General features: G+C 35.9%; 1 protein-coding gene across 2 annotated transcripts in view; it reads left to right on the forward strand.

The window, feature by feature from the left end:
- Positions 1-21,559, forward strand: part of PTPN4 (protein tyrosine phosphatase, non-receptor type 4) — a 77,825-nt gene that overhangs the window by 31,455 nt on the left and 24,811 nt on the right. For both annotated transcript variants that reach the window (XM_009274979.2, XM_009274978.2), the window contains 5 exons: positions 1,372-1,544; positions 5,498-5,566; positions 12,970-13,104; positions 14,390-14,548; positions 19,597-19,756. In XM_009274979.2, the coding sequence (XP_009273254.1) occupies positions 1,372-1,544; positions 5,498-5,566; positions 12,970-13,104; positions 14,390-14,548; positions 19,597-19,756 (696 nt within the window). The remainder of the gene's footprint in view (positions 1-1,371; positions 1,545-5,497; positions 5,567-12,969; positions 13,105-14,389; positions 14,549-19,596; positions 19,757-21,559) is intronic.

Here is a 21,559-nt window from a genome sequence, read left to right on the forward strand (position 1 = left end):
GCCCCCCCCCCCCCCCCCCCAATGCTTTGAGTGACGTGAAAATACATGATCACCAGCTCATATAACTTGTCAAATTCTCTTTTCTAACAGTGTAAAAGGCTGACAGGGCATTAAAATTTGCTACATCATGAGAACTTTTTGTTGGACTCTAAAATCTTAGCTGGTTCATCCTTTACTGGATCCAGATGAGGCAGTCCATAATTTTACATAGTTGCTCTTTTGCAGAATATTAGTGTATCTTGTTTATATTATTGTATGTTTACATTGTTGATAAAGCCTTTTTAAACTGAACAGATAATAGACTTAATTTCTGTTACTTTGTTTGTGACTTTTAATTTTTAAGTACTTCTGTTAACATGTCTAGAAAATACAGGGAACAGCTGGCAATACTTGGAAATTAAGAAAAGAGATTTAAGTAATTTTTGTAAATGGAAGTAAAATATCAGGTTTCAGTTTCTTGCATATAATTTCTTGAATTTCATCAATAGATACTCGGAATTTGCTCTTTACTTTTTAAATCCATTTTATTCTTTATCCTAAATTAATCATGTGGATGAAAATACAGTGTCATTCTTAGCCGTTAGGCACGATGACTTGCCAAATACAACGCTGGGGGAAGAGTTGCAGGTCTACGCCCCGGTATCTCAGCAGATCAAGAGATGAGCAGGCCAGCAAAAGCTTGACTTGGAAAAGGAGTTTACTGCTAAGTGTGGCACAGTTACACAGTTAAGGTGTGCTAAATGTTGTGGAGGATTTAGTACTGTGAAGAGAAAGCAAAGTGCTGATGGTGTTTTCTGACCTACGGAAGGTTGTAATCAAGCTCCCTCAACAGGCAGAATAGCTTAGCTTGAGTTGCAATTTTGCTTCTTTCCTTTACCAGGAACCTAATTAATCATTTAGAAGTAGGCACATCAGTTGCTCTTGCAATCAGTACCTGTTCCCAACCTCTAATTGGCATGTGTGCATGACAATTCCTTGTCTTAACTGTAGTAATCTTAACTGTAGTAATCTTGAAACAGGGAGGCACGTTGCCTTTGAGTTCTCAAATGTAGCAAACATACAAATGTAGCATACCATACAAATGGTCCTACCTTTTGGGACCATTTCTTCCCATCTAGACTTGTTTCAATATCACTAAACAGACTGTTAACCTTTGAGCAGGCTCATTTTTAAAAAAAAAGGAAAAAAAAATCTTTTAAAGAAAACTTAGAGGTATTTTAAAAGGGTTTATAATACATAAAGTTAATGTAAAATTAGAGAACCACTTCAAAAAGCATAATTTTAAAAAACCAACAAACTAACAGTATTTATCTTAATTTCAAAAGTAACTGGGAATACTTTCTATCTCAAATAAATTTTTCTCATTTTTAGCATGAATCTAGAGAAACATTACTGGGATTCAATATGGTGAATTACCGAGCATGTAAGAATTTGTGGAAGGCTTGTGTTGAACATCACACGTTCTTCCGTTTGGACAGACCACTCCCCCCTCAGAAGAACTTTTTTGCACATTATTTCACTTTGGGTTCCAAGTTCCGGTACTGGTAAGTGCTGATTTGAAATATATGGGAAAGGACATAAGAGAACAGGCAACTCATCAATAAGCATAGGGAATTATTTAGAATCTATATTAAAAGGTGCCATAATTCAAGTAGCTTTTGAATCCTGCAACTGTTCCCCTCTCCTGTTGACCTAAGTTTCAAATGTTGTCGGTAATTTTCTAGGCTATCTTGGAAGTATAATTATTGTATTATTAGCAGTCGTTATTGAGCTCGTACTCTGAGATTGTCTCACAGGCTGCATTTCTTCGCCTGCTTACCTCCTGGGTTATGTTTATTTTAAAAGTGTTGTCTCAGAACTTCAAAGTCTTTGGCCTGGTGTTTTTGAAAACTGATGGATCTCAGATCTTGTGTGCAGCAACAGCAACAAAACAGACCTAAATAAAGATCAAATAGAAATCAATGAGAAGAAGCTTGTACAAGTAAAGCCCATTTAAGCTAGATGCATGCAAATAAGCAACAAGGTGAAGACAAAAGACGTACATGTTCTGCACCAAAACTAGAAGTTTAGAAAATAAGGATGAAATTAAGTCCATAACTTTTAAGGATGAACTTGACATAATAGGCAAAAAGCTTGGAGGTGCAAAGAATTACTGTGGAATAACTGTAATCCACAAGTATAAGCTCTGTTCTAACGATGGAGTGGGTGGTGGTGTTTTTTAAAGTGTTTTATACTTTAAAAAAAAAAAAAAATCTCAGTTAAGTAACTGAGTTAACTGTATCTGCAAGTAATGCAGAATGCCGATGGTTTAAATTGTGCCTGAAGTAGAGAATAATGGAACAACTATTAATCATCCATCTAGAAAGGCAACAGTGTCTGTGATGTACAAAGGGAGATGATGAAAAGCTAGAAAACACAATAACAGACTATTTCTGTTACACTTGTGAATTGCATAAATGTATAAAGAGGAAAGTAATTTTGTGGCTAAATTTTTATACCATCTGTTTTTTTGACCAGCATTCACAGCACCCATTTGAGAAACAGCATTCTGTGATCCTGAACAGTGTTTGAGACTTGGTTCAATGTTGTTGTAGTGAATTTGAGGGAGCTTTTTCATTTCTGTAAAGATTTTGAATTTGAATCACTGTGGTTACTATTACAGAATAGTTCTTTGGTGACATTCAACTTAGGTTAATGTCAGATGAAAAGGGAAACTGCATAAAAATTAAGAAGGTCATTAAAGTTAATGAAGCTGCCAAAAGGCTAGGATTTCTGCAAGTAGTTTGAGAGATTGTTTAGAGGCAGCATAATAGTAGTAACGTGGCACACAAGGAGAGGTTAAGGGCACTGGACTTGTTTAATCTGGTGAAGAGGAAGCTAAGGGAGAATTTAGTAGCAAGCCTAAAGCTACTTTAAGGGCAGTTTCAGAAATGATGGAGCCAAACTTGTGCTGGTAATGGCAGGTGATAGAACAAGGGGCAACAGCCACAAATTTCACCTTGAAGATTCTAGCTGGACATTAGGAAGAGGTTTTGGGTTTTTTGTTTTTCTGGGAGGGTAGTGCAATACTGGAACAAGTTACCCAGAGAGGTTGTGGGATCTCTATTTTTGGAGGCTTTCAAAACTTGGCTAGACAAAAGCATGGCCAGACATGACCTAGTGTTAGCAGGAGATTGGACTAGAGACTTCTAGCCAACATTTCTGTGATTAAAACGAACTAATAAAATACTGGACTGCCAGGGCTAGACAGAGTTATCTCCAGTTCTGAAAGAAATCAGAGACATGAAATTGTTGAACTATTAAATGTGTTATGTAATCTATTATTTCCATTGCACTAAAAGATTCTAATGCAGCAAATTTTAAAGCAAGGTTGTTTTAAAACAAACAGACAAACAAAAAACAAAAAAAATTCTAGGAGGGATCAAGAAGACTACTGATGAGAAAATCTGACTTCTGTATGCTGTCCTTGGATTTTCAAAGTGGTTCTAATAGTATTCCTCACCAAATACTCATTAAAAAAGTTAAACTGCAAAAACATGAGGTTTTATCGTATATTAGCAACTGTTTTAACCAGATGGGAAACAAGTAGGTCCCTTCTTTACAACGAAGGGAAGTTACCACTGAAACTTTTTTTGTAGTAAAAGCTGAAGTTGACTGTAGAAAGTTTCGGTGGTATGTCGCAATAATGGGCGAGTAGGCAATAAAATGGTAGATCAAGTTCCGTGTCCAAAAATGCAAAATAATCTACACAGGGAGAGAAAAGAGGAGGAACAGCAATTATAAATAAGCTATTACTGTCTTGGAGCTTTGTAGTTAGTTCTCTGAAAATGTTAAATCAATTATTAGTAGCAGTTAGAGAAAGGCAAATACAATGTTAGAGTTATTGGAAAGGAATAGAGGAAAATATAGATGGCTTACTGCCTGTCAGAGTTAAAAATGTATAACTCCAAGAAGTTAGCAGGCAGCAGGTTTGAAAAGAGATTTCTTAGAATTGCAGCATGGCAGAAGTTGGAAGGCAGCTCTGGACACTTGTCTAGTCCAATGCCCTGTTCAAACAGGGTCTACTGTAGCAGGTTGCCTAGGACTGTGTCCAGCCAAGTTTTGAATGTCTCCAAAGATGGAGACTCCGCACCATCTCTGAGCAACCTGATCCAGTGTTTGACCACCTTCACAGTAAAAAAGTTGTTTTGTTTTGTGGGGTTTTTTTTGTTGTTGGTCCCCCCCCCCCCCCCCCCCCGGCCGCGGATCCCTCATATTTCATTTGTGCCCATTGCCTCTTGTCTTGTGTCTGGGCTCCCTTGAGAAGAGTCTGGCTGTCTTTTTTTACTTCCCTCTTCAGGCATTTATACGCACTGATTTGATCCCCCTGAGCCTTCTCTTCCTGAGGCTGAACAGTCCCAGCTCTCTCAGCCTCTCCTCATACGTCAGATGCTCCAGACCCTTAATTGTCTTCGTTGCCCTTTTCTTGACTTGGGGGACCCTAGAACTCGACACAGCACTGCAGATGTGGTCTCACCAATGTTGAGTAAACCTGCTTTCCAGCCAGTTGGCCCTCAGCCTGTGCATGGGGTTATTCCTCCCCAGGTGCAGACCTTTGCATTTCCCTTCACTGGATTTCGTGAGGTTCCAGTTAGCCCATTTCTCCAGCCTTCACACATCCAGTAGTTCTGCAATAGGAATGTGAAAATAGCTAATTATTCTTTGATTTCATAGTGTAAATGTCCCTGTAAATGACAGAAAAGAGCAGAGTTTTAAGTATTGGTATCCTTTTGGGACATGTATCCTCTGACTCTGTGCCTTGGTATGATGTTATAAATGGGGAAGTGGCTGCAAGAGGGAGTTTTGCTGGTAGCTTGCCACCAATTCTTAACTGCTGATAGACACTCAAAAAAAAATTGTATTTTTTTTAAAACAAATTATGAAATATTATAAAGGATCTTTGATTTGACACAAGACATCTGGTCTTACATGAAAAGTCAGCAAGTTCCAAGTTCTAATTTTGGTTTTGACAAGTTACGTAGAAGAATACAGTCCTGATGTGCTTATCATCTGATTTCTTCATGATATTTTGCTGAACTAAGTAGCAACTAAGTTATTAGCAATTCAGGGACTAGTTTAGGAGGAGTACGGAGGAGATGCTCTAACTTTTGATTGTGACTATGACAGGAAAGATTGTGGTGTTAAGTGTTATCCAAAGATCCAAGCAGAACTTTCTTATTGCTTTGGATAAGGAGAAAAAGAAAGAGAAGAGAAGAGAAAGCTTTATGTTATGCCTAAAATTAATTGGTCTTTGTTACAGTCAGACTCTAATGGGAAAGAAGACATACACTTACCCAAATGCTGTCTAAAATTACACTGTACTGAAGCTAGCGCAATTGCTTGAGCATGACTGAAAATATAATTTGGTTTTTTTTTGTTGAGATGGTTCAATTTTAAGCAAGAAATTGTTATCCTAAGTTTATTGCATTTAGTGGTTTGGTTTTGTTTTGTTTTCCAGTGGGAGAACAGAGGTCCAGTCTGTGCAGTATGGTAAAGAAAGAGCAAACAAAGACAGGGTATTTGCAAGGTAAGCAATTTACATTCGTACAGGATCAGTAAGTCTTCTGTTTGTATTTTTTAAGATGTTATGGGATCATTGTTTTCTGTTTGCAAAAATGTAAAATAAAGAGCAACTGTTGTTGACTGCTGCTGGTGGCTTGACTTAACCATATTAAGGAGTTTAATTTTGATATGGGAGGGTTTCTCTTTGGGGCAGACAGAAATGGGGGAGAATCTTATGAGGGAAAAGTTAGTAAGGGTATTCTTTAATATTTCCCCCTTTATATATTTTCAAAATTCAGAATTGCCTTCCATCTGTGCAGTTTGTTGTTACATATACTAGCCCTCTCTGCTGTCTTTATTGCAAAGAATGGTGTCTCTAACTATTCCATTAAAATATTGGGTTACTGGGTTTTACTATACTGTTTTATCCGTGATAACAACCTCCAACTGTACACACGTATTTCCTTTAGAATAAGGTACTGTGAATGTCTGACTTGGTGAGAACAACTTTGTCACTATAGTCCCAATGAGGTATTTTACTATGAAAAATTTGACTGGGAGTGAGCTGCTTTTGAAGGTATTCTGTCACAGAGTACTTGGCTAATCATAGAATCTATTACTTAATTGTGTTTCAGACTCCTGAGGGGTTTAGTGATTACAAGAAAACAGTCAAGACATACATTTATTTCTTCATTTGGAAATTATGATACAGTATTCAAAAGTAAAACTGCTGCTGGATCCGTTTGGCAGTCTGCTCTGTTCATTAATAGAAAGAATCCTTATGAGCAGAGAGCATGCTCCATGCTTTTCTTTATGCTTATACTTTTACTGAGATGCGGAATGTCTTTTAGCATAGTTACCCCTTCAGGAACTCTGGAATTCAAATTTATGCTCGCAGACTTCTAGTCGCAAGCCCAGCAACCTTTCTCAAGTACCTGCAAACACTGTTTTTCAGAGCATTGGTGATTTCTGCCTTGATTTCTTGCCCTCCCCCCTCTTCTTTCCTCCTGTGCAATATTATATAATTTGAGTTTTTAGCTGGGCACGCTGTAGATACCCAACTCCATATTAAAAGGATTTGAGGGCAGAAGTGCTGTGACATGTTTGTTTAACAGGTAGATTTTTGTAAGACAAATTTGTTCTGTGTGCTGTAGAATTATTTTTTTACTCAATTTACTTTGGGAGTCTGGTTAGATTTTTTTTTTTTACTTGGCAACTTTTTTAGTACTCGGAAGACTCAACACTGTGACAACAGTGTTGAGTCAATTATTTATTTAAATGACAGTTATGAATCAGTTAAAAACTATTTTTCTTGTTGCACTCTGAACTTGGCAATTCCCCACAAGTAAGTAGGATGGAGGAGAGCCAATACTTGGTTTTGAGGAGTATATTTATCGTTTTAGAAACTGTTATTCAGTAGATGGCACTCTTCCCTTTGAGTCATAACTGAACAAGTGGTGCTGGGGTCACTTGTATTTTGTAATATATACCCTGGACAAAATTGAAAGCCATGGCTAGAATTGCTCTGATGTTTTCTCAAGTCTTTTTGGCTTTTTTTAGTTAATAAAATACTTGGCTCTTCTGTCCTCAGTAATTTTATTTTCCACTCTTGCTTTTGGATTAAAGAATATAGCATTCATCTCGCCTTTTGAGTTGTTCAGTAATGTTGATGACTGATAAATGTCTGAGGCATATATGCGTACATCAGTGAACTGAAATTAATGGCATACTATAACAAATACACCTTGAAAGGCTTTTAATAAATAGATCATCTGTTTCTTCCTCTGTCCTCCCCACCACAGTGTGCAATTAATACATTTTCAATTTTAAAGACTTTTAGTATTTTCAAGGGTGAAAAAACTTGAAATACAAGACATTTCTAGAACACCATGTGGTTCAAGAAGCTTAATCTAAGAACTTTATCTTTAATTCCTTGAGATGTAAATGTTTAGAAGACAAGTTGAAATACTAAGTAGATGTTAGCCCTTTTGTATTCATACAGAGGATAAATTTTGCTTTTTAAGGTTTTACAGATACAGTGTGGGTTTTGTTCCTGGAACCTTCCTTCCTCTTTCTCAGACAAAGTCATAGTGTTATTGAACAGCTCCTTAAGCTGTCAAGCAGTGAGCTTGTTTCGGTTGCTTTTGAAAGTTCTGCTAGGTATTGGTTGCCTTTTGCTATGAAACAAGGAGCGTGCTAGTATTACAGTCAGGTCTTTCGTGAGAATTAAATGGACACATTAAAAAAAATAATTACTGTTGCTTTTACTGTTGCCACATCAGAAGATTTATTCAAGATCAGTTAAAAAAAAAAAAAGAAAAATATGTTTTCAGGTTTTTTTTTTAGAGCTATCCAGATTAACACTCTGTTTTCTCATCAATTTTTAACTAGAAACTGCCTTATTTGAGCTAATACTCTCTAAGCAAACTTTTGAATCATTTCATTGTAAGAAAATAACACGATAGTTACATTAAGGTGTTATTTGAGTGATCTATTTGTTCTAAGTTGGGAAATGGTGATTGCCACAAGTAATGATCATCTAGCCTTTGCACACTGAGCGGAACATAGATACAGAGCACAAGACATGGAAATAAAATTTCTTAACAGCCAGTTGAATAAAACAAGCAGCCTACAATTAGCAGGCTTAGCTGTTTGACCTCAAGATTTTACTTTAAAATTAGCTGAAGTAGTATTCATGGATTCCCACCCCCCCTCACCAAATCATAAAAGTATTTAAAAATTAATTTTAAAAAATGGAATCTATTACTGTGAAGGAGATGGTCTGTAATAGATTTGATACGTTTTGTAGATGCTGTTTTCTTAATCTTCTTCAGCATTTGGAAGACTGTTGCTGCAGTAGTTTAGATTTTTTTTTTTTTTCCTTTCTTTTCATCTTCATTACAGCTATTCTCTTGGCCTCATTTGTTGCAGGATATTCGCAACCCAAGAAAAACCCGTAAGAATTCCCAGGAGCATAATAAACATGAAAGTAGATAATAAAAGTAAAAAAAGTTCAATCAAGTCATGAATTGAGAGATTTCTTAAAGAGCAGTGCTCTCTCTCAGAGTCCTTGCAAAATATTCTAATTCTGTGTACTGGAGCTGAGAGAAGGTAGTTTATGTGCATTGTATGATAGTGAGTAGGTATCAGTCATTTGTATTTGCTGACTCTCTAACATTAAGTTGCAATCTCTGTTTCCAAAAATGCAGTCTTGCTTCAACCATGCATTTATTCAGGTTAATTAAATAATTCCTCAGTTGCTTTAAACGGCATATGTCATTTGTGGTGTATCTGCAGATTTGTATACAGTTTCAGTCTCTCGGTCTGAAGCAGTAGTTGCCAGTTTTGCTGAGAAACGCATTCCCTGTACTCCTTGTCAAAAGACAAAGCAAGGCTGTGGCTCCAGGTTATATTTCTTTTTGGGACAGAAATGATTTATAAGATTCCCACCTGTATTCCCAAACAATACCCTCTTTCTTTCCCAGCTCCTGTGAGAATTTAGCACTTCAGATGTGGAACGCGCAACAAATTCTGTCTTCGAAAGCTTTTGTGTACTGTAGCTGAGCTAATATAATTTGTCATGCTTTTTTTTAGTTGCATTATGCAATATCATCCCTGCTACTCATTTGTTTTTTTATTTGACGTAGTATCACAGCTTGCAAGACTGTTCCTGATTTTGGGGGCAGGTAAAGTTTTTGGTCTCTGTCCCTACTCAGATAGATAGGACTCCTTCCAACTTTTTTAGGAATGTCTCTGCAGAGAGACACCGAAAAAATAAATCTGAAAATAGTTTACTCTGTTAACTAGCAGTCCCCTGAGCTGGGGTGCAATAGAAGCATCCAGACTGAGCAGACAAACGTGGCATTTAGAATTTCAAAGTTTATCAAAGCATTTCAGAAGTTTTTTACAGCTTACTCCCCCCTCTCGCATCTCCTCAGCTGCACTCTGGCATAAGAAAGTTATCTGAATCATTTTAAGGAATCAGTGATACAGGAGAAATTTGCAGGAATATTTCACAACATATCTTAAAAGTTAATCAAAAAATAACTTATTGTTAGATTTAGAAGTGTTGGCAGGAGAAGTAGTATCAAAAAGCCACAGCACTGAGAAGTTTGGTGCTGCAGTGTGGTAATTTTTTCTTTGAAATTTCTGAAAAGACAGGAAATGGAGGCAACAAACATGAGTGGGTGGGACTCTGAGGTTAGAGCTGTTAATAAAATAATTGAAACGAACCTTTGCTGATAAACACTGCAGCTGTTTATCATGGTAGTAAGGTATTTCTGAAAGATCAGACCCTGTCCACAGTAAAAGGTGAGTTTTCTTAACATTGGGTTTTTTTGATAGGGAAGAAAGTGATGCTTCTCATTTTAGACTTTTGTTTGCATAGAATGAGGAAGTTTTCAAAAATGTAGTTACAAAATGTGACTTAAGATACAGTGTGGTGGCTTTTTCCTTTTTTTTTAAAGCAATCAAGAATTTAATTTTTGGAAGAACTTGGTTTTTCCTCTCCCTTTATACTTTTGTGTCTCTCTTTCTAATTTAGTTTGTTTAATACAGGCAAGGATAGTGCCCTTTCACTGTTGCACATTTTTTTAAAAAAAAAACAACCACCAACTTCCCTGTAGTCTACTTGTTGCTTTTTGACTGAAGGTAGATAAGGTTCAGTAGCTGCCTTTACGTGTCTGTCAGAAAATACTTTATCTGCAGTCCTGTATTTACCTAATTTAGCATTGGATATATTATGTTCCTCTGCATTTTTCCCTCAGCCCGTTCTTTCGTTAGTAGAATCCACTTCTTGGCGGAGCTGGCTCATGGTGCTAAACTGCTGGCTGCAAGCGTGCTGTCAGCAATGTCTAGTTAATGATAGCTTTGATTTAATAAAGGAATAATGAATGGATAACATTAGACATGTATTTCAGTTCTGGTTTCTTGTTATTTTACCTGTTCAGAACTGCTCAAATTTGCTAGGTTTGCTAAGAAAAATGTGAGTGGTTTGAGTTGCTCACATTTGAAGCAAATTACAGAAATTGAAAAGTTGGTTTAATTGACATGATATCAAGCTTATTACTTTTGAATCAAATTAATACTGCTTAGAATACATGCTAAGAAGCTGTATGTGTTTTTCCTCAGGAATTAAATAATTGATATTTTCCTTGTTTTCAAATATCAATATAATATTAGATTTTTTTCCCAAGTGGAGTAAGACCTGAAACAGTAGTATTTAGAATAGCCCATCTCACTTAACTGTCTGAAATTTGTCAGCTGTTATTCAGTAAGTCTTTAGAGCAGCAAAGCAGTGTGCAATACATGTTCAAAACTGCTTGGGGGTGTAAAAACAAAAATAAACACTCCACACACAGATCACCACTTCTTTAGTATCAAACAAACACTGTTGACATTAATAGGACTTAATGTTTTTCTGCATGTGAAGATAGGTTATTCGATATGACGTTTGGTTGGTTATTGTTGTAGACTTTTGGTAATATTGAGGACAGTCTGCTTGAGGTGGTGGCTTGCATTGAGTTTTAAGTTCCGTGAGAAGCAAAAATGTATTTGTAACTAAGGTTCTCATTTTCAGAAGGATGTAATTTGTGTGCGGGTAGTTGCTTAATTTCTCAAAGTTCCTTCTTTCTGGACTTGCACTTTCAGTAAATCAGTAAGGTGATAATGATAAGAAGATGATAAAGAACAGTTACCATGTGTCCCAAGGACAGCAAAGGCAGAAGTTATTTTGTGATATGGGTGTATGGAGCTGGGGAAGGAAATGGAGGAGTTACGCTGATACAGTAATATGTTGTCACCTCATTGTGCAAAGCTGGAGAGTAGAGAATAGTGATAGAATATACAGGCAAATGGGAATGAAATGATCATGGCACAAAAGACTGATGAAATTGAGGTATCACTGGAACAAGAGAGGGTTGGGTAATGATGGAGGAGAAATTTGAACTATATAGCACCATAAAAGTAGTAGAAGTAAAGTCAAAACCCGGTAACACAAAATACACAGGACATATTTAAGGATTGTTTAAAAGAATATTTGTTGTTGGCTAAAGAATTTTCAGTTGAAAACAATGAGCAGCAAAAGTCTGGGTACGTTTAATTGCAGGATGACTGAACGATCCCGTGTGATGCTAAGAAAAAAGCAACCACAATTCTGGGATGAATCATTTGATGATTTCCAGTATAAAAGGGAAATACACTATTTCATGAGAGATTGCAAGTATGGTCTCATTTCTGCTTAAAAAATAGGTGAAAGAAACAGCAGAAGGGGATTGTAGGTATCCTGGGATGACTAGAGAATGAGAAGAAAAAGTTTCCTCAATGTCGAGAAAGGGCAATGAATAGAAAATACAATTCCTTCTGTATAAAATTACTGGCGATAATGACCTTTAAGCGGAAGGACATTTCTGGCACAAAACCAAATGAAGTTTGGTTACCTACAAAGAAGTTTAAATAGGATGATTGCATCTGCCTTACAGATGACAAAACATGTTCTGGAAGAAAGCATGTCACCTTGATGGAAATCCCTGATGAGTAAACAAAACCCAGCAGCTCTGTTGCCATGTTGATGATTACCCCACTTTCAGTTCTTCAAAGTCTTTGGAAGTTATTTTGGGCTGATGTTTCCACTGATTTATTTTTCCTGAGATGGCTGAATAGTTGTTTTACTTAAAGCGTTTTTGTGTGGGTTGGTTGTTGTTTGGTTTTGTTTTTGTTTTTTTTTTTATGCACAAATCATATTTAAAGTTTCTAAAAGACCTGAGCTCTTAAATCATGCAGTTAGCTTTTTTGTGTGGTTGGTTGTTGTTTGGTTTTGTTTTTGTTTTTTTTTTTTGGGGGGTGGGTGTTTTTTTTTTTTTCTTTTCATTTTAAAGTTCAAACTTCTCTGACTATTCTGTTGGAGTCAGATTCTCTTTGAGACATTAGAGATGCCTAGTGAAGTTTAGTGGGTTCCTCTTGCACCTTGCCTGTCTCCCTGCCAGCCAACAGTATTTCATGACTGTATTTCATTGATGTTCTTGTACAAAGTACAGAAAATGAAGGGTGTTTTTTTTTTTTTCTTTTCATTTTAAAGTTCAAACTTCTCTGACTATTCTGTTGGAGTCAGATTCTCTTTGAGACATTAGAGATGCCTAGTGAAGTTTAGTGGGTTCCTCTTGCACCTTGCCTGTCTCCCTGCCAGCCAACAGTATTTCATGACTGTATTTCATTGATGTTCTTGTACAAAGTACAGAAAATGAAGTACAATATATTGAGAAAATAGAGAACTGCCCATGTAAATATAATTTTGCATTATTACATTTCCTTTTGTCCATATAATTTGGTTTCCTATGATAGAATATCCACAGTTTCATTGTGGTGAATTTTATGTAATTTTGTTCTTACCTCATATAATTTTTAGTTAGTCATTTTACTTTCTTCTTCTAGATCCCCCAGTAAACCCTTGGCACGGAAATTAATGAGTGGGATGGACTGGGAAGTAGTGAGTAGGAACTCTCTGTCTGATGATAGGTTGGAAACACAGAGCCTACCATCACGGTCTCCACCTGGAACCCCAAATCAGTAAGTAGCATTGAATCCTCTCTCCCTAGAAGTGACTGTCTACCTCTAATGTGAGTGACCTACTTGTTTAATAAAAGGATTAATGTGTTACGGAGACAAATAACTTCACAAATTATGTGCTGAGTGATTCTCTGGAACATTTAGCTCCAGATAAAAGAAACTATTTGGGGGTGAATTTTAGGTGCTTCTCACTCAACCTATAAAAAGTGTAAGATGTAGCACGCTACCCTAAATTTGAGAGCTCAAGTTTTCTCAAGCACAGTTAAAACAAAATTATTCATTTGGCTAAGAAAAAAACCTGATAATAAAATCCGTGTGATACTTTAGAAATAATTGATTCTGGTTAATACCACTTCCTAAAACATTGGGGAAAATTACTTAATCAGAAATCCTTGCGGGTTTATTCCCCTCAATTCTTCTGTGTTTTCTTTCAAAGCTCACTTTTTTCACATGGTAGAGCTTTCTGGTTTATGTTTATAGTTAGTGAAAAATCATTCCTGATTTCTTTTGGAAAATAACCAATTTTCTCAGTGTGCTGAAACTGGCTTAAGAATCGGTATTACCCAATTTTGTATTGCATAAACCAGAAGGTTTTAAGATTCTTTGGCATTGCAGCATATTATTCAAAAGACTGTTGTAAATATCTGTACCGTTTAAAAATTATTGTAAAAATTGTGTAATAATCATGCTTATAGCATAACATAACTTAATCATGCGTGTTTCAAAGCATTTTAAGAATGATGCCTATGTCACTATGCTAGTTTTCAAATGGGAAAATTTTGGGTCACAGAAATGATAAGACTCAGTGCAAAGCTTATGATTCTTGTAGGAGAAGATGCAGGGGGTAAAATGTTCATCTTAATGAATTCAGGCTAAGTCCTGCCATGAACAGAGCCAGGATTTTTCTTCTTTGGGATTTATTTTTCTTCTCATTGACTGGACTGTCAGTCCAGTAGCCTGTTCATTAGACCATAATGTTTTCAGCCTTCTTTAATTAAAAAAAAAAAAATAAATAAAAAAAATAAAAAAATTAGCCATTTAGTGCTTATTAAAATATTTTTTGAGCACTTTTAAAAAGAAAATTATGAAATATAGCCTGTTGATCTGACAACATAATTGTTTCAGTGATTTTTGAAACCTTAAATTATTTAATAAAAATATGTATATGAACATAAACTTGCACTGAGAGGAAATAATTATTTTAGCATTCCTTTGTAGTGGTGTAAAAAATGTAGATCAATAATAATATTCTTTTCACATTGCACTGCTACGCTTTCCCTCTTAGTCGCAACTCTGCCTTCACTCAAGAAGGAGCCCGGTTACGACCCTCATCAGTTGGACATTTAGTGGACCATGTAGTTCACACTTCCCCAAGTGAAGTATTTGTAAATCACAGATCTCCATCTTCCACTCAGGCTAATAGCATCATACTGGAATCATCACCGTAAGTTCTGTTGGTTGTTACTGTATGGTAGCATACAGGGCTTCTGAAAATAAGTCAGAAATCTTCGCCATTAAGAATTTTGTGTTAAATGTTTGGGTCAGGGAGAGGCAGAAAATCTAATAAAAAGGTAGCTGTTGTTTAGGGAGTATTTGTAGAGGTCTTATTGAAAATTAAATGATACAGAAGTAAAGACCTATATGTGACATGTTCCTGGTGCAGGATTACAATACCTTCCCCACCCACCCACCCAAAATGTGGGTTTGCTGTAATGTGACCATCAGTGTCTGGATGTGGAAGTGAAAGTTACTTTTTTGATAGAACTGAAGTATGTTGTTTTGTGATAAAAGTTTTTAATTCTCGTGGGTTTGGAAAATTTGCTTTTTGTCAAGGCACAGAAGTATGAGCTTTACAAATTACTTAGCCAAAATACCTTTTTAGCACCCCAGCATTCTGAGGTTTCTAGTATGTTTTGTATATTGTTATAGGGCATATCTTCATTTTTTTTTTTTTTAAGATAGCACTATCAGGCTTTTTTTCTGTAATGCTGAATATTCTTAAGTTTACTATGCTATGATGGGCAAAATAAAAAACTATTATCGTGTATTAAGTCCAGAAGGATGACAAACCAAAAAAACCGGTGAGTTATTCAAAGATTTGAAATACTCAATAACTTGTGGCCAGAGTACAGATTAGTCGGGGAAAAAAGGGGCACAACATACACCTTATTAACAGTGCCACTGTACCTTCTTATATATAGCTATACATGTAATGCTAAACTTGTCCTCATAATTTCGTATAATCTCTGTTGGCAAGGAAATTGTGCAAATGGTTTCAAAACTGTTTGAGAACTATAAAATAGCACATACATAATTACATGTTTATAAACAAATTGTGTATCTCAGGAAAAATTACTCTGGGAAGATATTTGAACACAATTTTTAAACCTTGCTTGGACTGTACCTTCAGTTTTAACAACTGTGCGTAACTTTGGGGAGGGAAATAGAATACGAAATTTTCAAGGTTTTTTTAAAAATAACACAAGACACTTTTTATGATAGGGTACAATAGTTATAATTTGACCATCAGCTAGTTATTTAGCTTTCAGAGTTATAAAACAGTAATTTGGCCTAATAATATAAAATCCCCTTTTTTTGGTGGGCTTTTTTAACCTATTCACATGGCAAGGGAGTCTCAAAACTGGAACACTTGTGAATCTTTTCTCATATTAGAGTTTTGCTGTACAAAGGCCACACAGGGTCAGGTTCCTTCTGTTCCAAGACTTCCAACTGAAGTCAGTTATGAGAAACACTGAATGGTAGAGTGATACAGCGAAGTAAGCACAATTCTTAAATATTCTCTTTTATTCATATGCCTTTAAGTTGTAAGAGATGTTCCTGAGTGTCCTTGAGATTTGTTTATTTAATACCTGATTTCTTGTGTAAGTCATCATAGAAATGAGTCTTAAAAATTTGAGAGGAAGTGGTTTTCTAAATTAGTTATGCAACTATGCCTGTTCTTTTTCCTGATTTTGCACTTTTTATGTCCAAGCAGAAAAACTATTGCTCTTCCATCGCTAAGTTTTGCTTTTTGTTTTTGTTTTTTCCCTTGTTGGAAGCTTAGAAGTGGAATTTAATTTCCCAGTATAGATATCTAGCATAAGATATTTTTAAGAATGAGGACAATGACTGTCAAAAATACACGAACCCCATTAGGATCTTCTGAAAGTTTCAGGTGACATTATTGATTCAAGATTCGAGATTTACGAAAGAAAGTAGTAGTCATGAAGTTCATGTTAGCTATGTAATTTAAAATGATACTGTTTTACAGTCCAGAAAGCTATTTCTTAAACAGTTTGACCTTTCTGAGTGAAAAGATTTGAATAGTCCATCTGCTAATTTGTTGGAAATTTTTATTTATTGATCAAATTTACATATGTAAGAAAGTCAGAGGGGCTAACCTGACAGGCAGTAGGTTTAGTGATCTCTCTGAGTTTGGAGTCAACATAGCAAAAGAACTTAAGAGTTTCAGTGCAGTTTAGAAGGATATTATAGCTTAGCTAATACAACCTTTAATTCCACATTTTTTCTTCATCTGCATGTGCTATTCAAAACTAAATTGAGAGATTTCTGTTTCTAGTTCCCTGAGGTAATTATAACCTTAAATTCCAAAAGCACATGATATGTGTTTAGTTTAATAAATTTATGAAACTTCTGCTTAATATGTTAAAAGGCCAGACCGGATATCTGTAACAAAAATACCCAAAGCTTGTCAGTGCCAGGGTTTGTGTGTTATTTTATTATTATGTAAATTGCTGAATGCAGTAACAGAGAGCTGCTTTGCCTGCAAAATAGGCTGCTTTCACTGCCATTGTCTAAGCATTCATAAGGAAATTCAAAGCTGACTGGGCAAATATAAAGCAATGAAGCTTTTGCCCAAGGCTTGATTGTTAGTTCTCACAGTTCATTATGCTAATATATTACAGTACTTGCATTGCTGCTTCTAAAACGCTCATTTAAGTAACTTTTCAAATCTTTTCTAAAAGTTTGTATGTTCGGTAGGAATTTATTTGTGTTTGTTGACATGTATGTACAGACATCTAGTCAAACATAAGATCCCATCTTTTACTTTTATCAGAATGACTTCTTTTGTGTCTCTATTCATGTTTTCTGTTCCTTTTTTATTCAGTTTAAAACTCTGAGGAGTAATTGTTTGCAGGAAAATACATAACTATGTTGCCCTTCACTTAAAAGGCTGAATAATCTGTGCTGACCAGACTTGAATGAATAAATACATAGGCAGATAAAAAGCTCTGGGTGACCTTTGTAAGTCAACGTCTAAATAATTTACAGCTGCCTTGAAAATTCATGTTGCAAATGTTGGCAATCGTCATAATTTTCTTTCTCCACAAAAATGAATTTAGAAAAGCTGCTTATCCTGAAAAATAAAATATAAGGATGATATGCTCTTTTTTACTGTCACTTGCATTGAAAAGTGTTAAGAAATATTATTTTTATTCCCTAGTGTGTTTTGAACATGAGATTCTTCAGACATCAGATACTGAATAATTAGTACTTTTTTTTTTCTTTTAACACTGCATGAAAAAAAATTATTTTCTGAAAGCAGCAACATACAGGAAAAATATTGTTAGGATCTTTTCAAATGTACTGTTTTCATACACTGACAAAAAAATTCTATCAATATTTTGTTTTCTAAGAAAATTGACTAAATCTTTGAAAAAACACACATTTTCCATTTCAGTTTTAAAAGTGAAGTCTTCCATTTCCCATTCAATTTTCATGCTTTTTGAAAGAGGTTCATCCTTTATTTGAAATCACTGTAGACAATTGTGATCTGATTTTTTGTTTTTATTTGAAAACATGTATCTGGGATCTGCCTTTCTTTAATTGCATAGAAACAAATTATACGGTATGGAATTTGATGTGTGCCTTAGGTTTTCTAACTTGCAGCAACTTGAAATGTTATGCTGCCTCATAATGAGAGTCCTACCCTGCTAACAGTTTACTGTGGCTAGACCAGTTAAATACAGTAGGGCTACTCACGTGGTTACCAGTGCTTTGTAGAGGGATGTTATGCTATGAGTTACCGCTACAGCTTGCTGATAATGAAAGGGGCAGCGTCCTATTTCTGGCTTCTGGGATTGTACTTCCCTCCCTGCGCGGTGGTTGACCCTGTGATGAACGAGTTCACCTTGTTGAACCAGCAGAGAGCTACCCAGAGAGCTTGTCCAAAAAGTCAATGAATTTTTGCTTGCTTGGTAAGCTGCCTTAGCTAGGGGAGGAGCACCGGAGTGCTTCAAGGAAAGGGGCCGTGTGGGGGGGTGAAAGAAAGAATGGAGGCACCCGTTTTTGGTGATAGTGGTCTCTTTAGATTTAGCTGTAACCTGTAACTTCATTCTTGGTGGCTTTTGGATTTGCCACTAGTATCAGTGGGCTGTTTTCATGAGTTGTTAAATTACTTAATAATACCTTTTAATGTGGTTCATGGGGAGGAAGGCATGTATCCTCGCTGGTATTTAGAAACTGGCATTCAAGCTAAGTTAATGGGAACTATGCGCTAACTGCCCTTTTGGGCCTCTCAAAATGTTTTTCTTAATTCTTAAATATAAAGCTGTATAATGAAAGATGAATCATATATTTATGTAATACAAATTATACAGTTAAGCTTTTATTCCAAAAGGACTAATAAAGGAAATTATCCATGTTATACATAAACACAGAGAACATTTTTATTAATCTACAGTAGAGTGCTTGCAGATCTAAAGCAGAAATAGAACTTTCTGCTATTTAATCTACAGTAATGGTGTTATAACTCAACTAAAAAATGTATGTGATGAATGCCATTTTTACAAATGTCTCAAAGCTGCACATGTTTCAAAGGGGAATATGTTCAAGGGGGGGAAAAGTTCTCTTGAAATGTATACGTATACTTTTAAATTGAAAAATTAAAATTTAACACTGTCATCTCCAGTGGGCATTTCAGATAAATGCAGGGGGACAGTTGAGTTGTCTTCAACTTTGCACTCCTCCTATTTTTAGGTCAAAAGCCAAAAACTAGTGTGGGAGCACTTTATAATGCTGCTTGTGTCTGTTTTTAAGATTTAAATTGCAGGCATTAATTTAAGATGCAAACTAATTGATTTTCTTACTGAGGAAAACATATTAGGTGACATACCTATTTTAGCAATAATTTTTTTTTTTTAGCAAGAGTGCAGAGTATAAATACAGTGAATTTTATAATATTCCAATACAAAGTGGGTTGAGTGCTAAAACCATTTAAAAGTCATGTGTAAAAGATGAACTTACTGGTTCTGTGTACAGTTGCTTGTCAAGAAAAAAGCAGTAACATGTCCAAACGTACACTTCCAATATATTCCACTGCAGTACATTTTTGAGATTCTAAAAATACATACAGATATTCAGCCTTCAAACTCTTGAGTTCCTTCTAGCATTTTCAGTTTATTTGGAACCCTGAAAGAACTGTCAATATCTCCTGCTCACTCCACTTCATACTTCTATTTTGGTATTTAGATCTCAAGAGACTCCTATAGATGGGCAGCCTCCTGCGTTACCACCCAAACAATTTAAAAAGAACAGTTGGAACCAAATTCATCATTCACACTCACAGCAAGAACTGGATAACCATATTAATGAAACATTTGATGTTCCTGCATCACCTGAAAAATCCACAGTAAGTTTTTGGATCCAGTTTAACCGTTCTGCTTTTTAATCGGAATGATAGTCCTACTTTTCATGAGCTTGGTTCTGATGCGTTTCAGAGAGTTGTTGTGTTTGTGCATTACATTGCAGCATTTCCATTATGCATACTGTCTCTTTGCTAGCTCCCACTGTTTTTTCCACCTGCTGGAGTAGTCCTTTGTCAGTTGTCATCAAAGGACTACATCGGGATGGATGTGCAAACATACTGAACATTAGCTTTTCAGCACATGCAGAAATTTCTAACCTCTTCTTTGAGAAGTCATTTATTGTCAATTTTAAAGAAGACATTGCAGACATTACCACTGGTGTTTAATCAAGCTTTTATCAAAAAGCTGAAACTAGAAGTGCCTGCCAGCTTCTAGAGCAGTTTTGTCAGGAGAGGCTTCTTGAATCTGTGGTTGCATTTCTCATCAGAATTTCCAAGAAAGAGACTCTACCAAGAGACCTGTGACAACGAACGTAAAAATCTGAGCAAAAGTTCTTTTTCCACACTTAAGCATGTGCTAGATGAGTAAGCTAGTCAGTTGATTATTGTCTGACTGAGGTGAGATCTCACTGATGGTTCTTGTGATTTTTGTCCTTCCAGAAGTTTTCAAATGGTTCTTGGTTTTACACTGATGTGGGACAAGAAACATTTTGCAGGATGGGAAAACTGTTTAACATCCAGATGTAGCAAATACTGTATAAACAGTTTTGCCAACCTCAGACATTCAAAATTATGAGTCAGCTCCCAAAATTGATCTTTTAGAAATGCCTTTTGGTTTATTTTTATTTGCATTCTGAACTCTTAAGCCTAGGGTGTTCTCTCAGGCCTCGTTACAAAGTTAAGATTCCCATAAAACCCATATTTAATTTCATAGCTGGGGTTTTAATAAAACATGCAAAAGTGAAGCTTGTAAATTTATGACCATTTTGGGAATGTTGTAAAAAAATTTTGCTTTAATTAAATAATGAAACAATTTTTAACAGCTTTGTCTTCTGTCAGTGCTTACCTGAGTCATATTAAAGTACTGCTCTGTTTTGAAAGATAACACTACTTCACTCATCGAGTTTTTCTGCTCTGTATTCAGTTATCTTTACCAAATTGACAAAAATAACTTTAAATTGTTTTTTTAACTCCTTTTAGTTCTGCAAAACCAACACAGCTGCGTGAGAATGAGATTCTTTTTTCTCTGTGCATTATCAACGTGATTGTTTGCTGTGGTCCGATGAGTCGCATTTATGCAGCCTCGCTTAAAGCAGTACTCTGTTGTAATTGAAGATCTAATTTGGTCTGCTGATGGCTTTTTATTTTGAGTATTAGAGAAGGAGGAACACAGCATGAGACTGAAATTTTGTGATATTGTAAATTTAGGATTTGGAATGTGGTTTTTCTCGAAGTTGCTTTTCTGACCAGAATGCACTTCAGGTTCCTGCACCACTAAAGTTTCTTCTGCTGCTCCATCTCAAAGATTTTAAGGAAAACCCCTCACGATTTTGACTTCATTTAGCTATTGAATTTCCTTCGTCTGTTATATGTGATGATTGATTTATCACATTGATATTATTGATCACTTATCAATGATCTGGATGAGGGGATCGAGTGCACCCTCAGTAAGTTTGCAGACGACACCAAGTTGGGTGGGAGTGTTGATCTGCTCGAGGGTAGGAAGGCTCTGCAGAGGGACCTGGACAGGCTGGATCGATGGGCCAAGGCCAACTGTATGAGATTCAACAAGGCCAAGTGCCGGGTCCTGCACTTCGGCCACAACAACCCCATGCAGCGCTACAGGCT

Source organism: Aptenodytes forsteri, unplaced genomic scaffold (genome assembly GCF_000699145.1).
Source record: "Aptenodytes forsteri isolate BGI_AS27 unplaced genomic scaffold, ASM69914v1 Scaffold255, whole genome shotgun sequence".
Lineage (NCBI taxonomy): Eukaryota > Metazoa > Chordata > Aves > Sphenisciformes > Spheniscidae > Aptenodytes > Aptenodytes forsteri.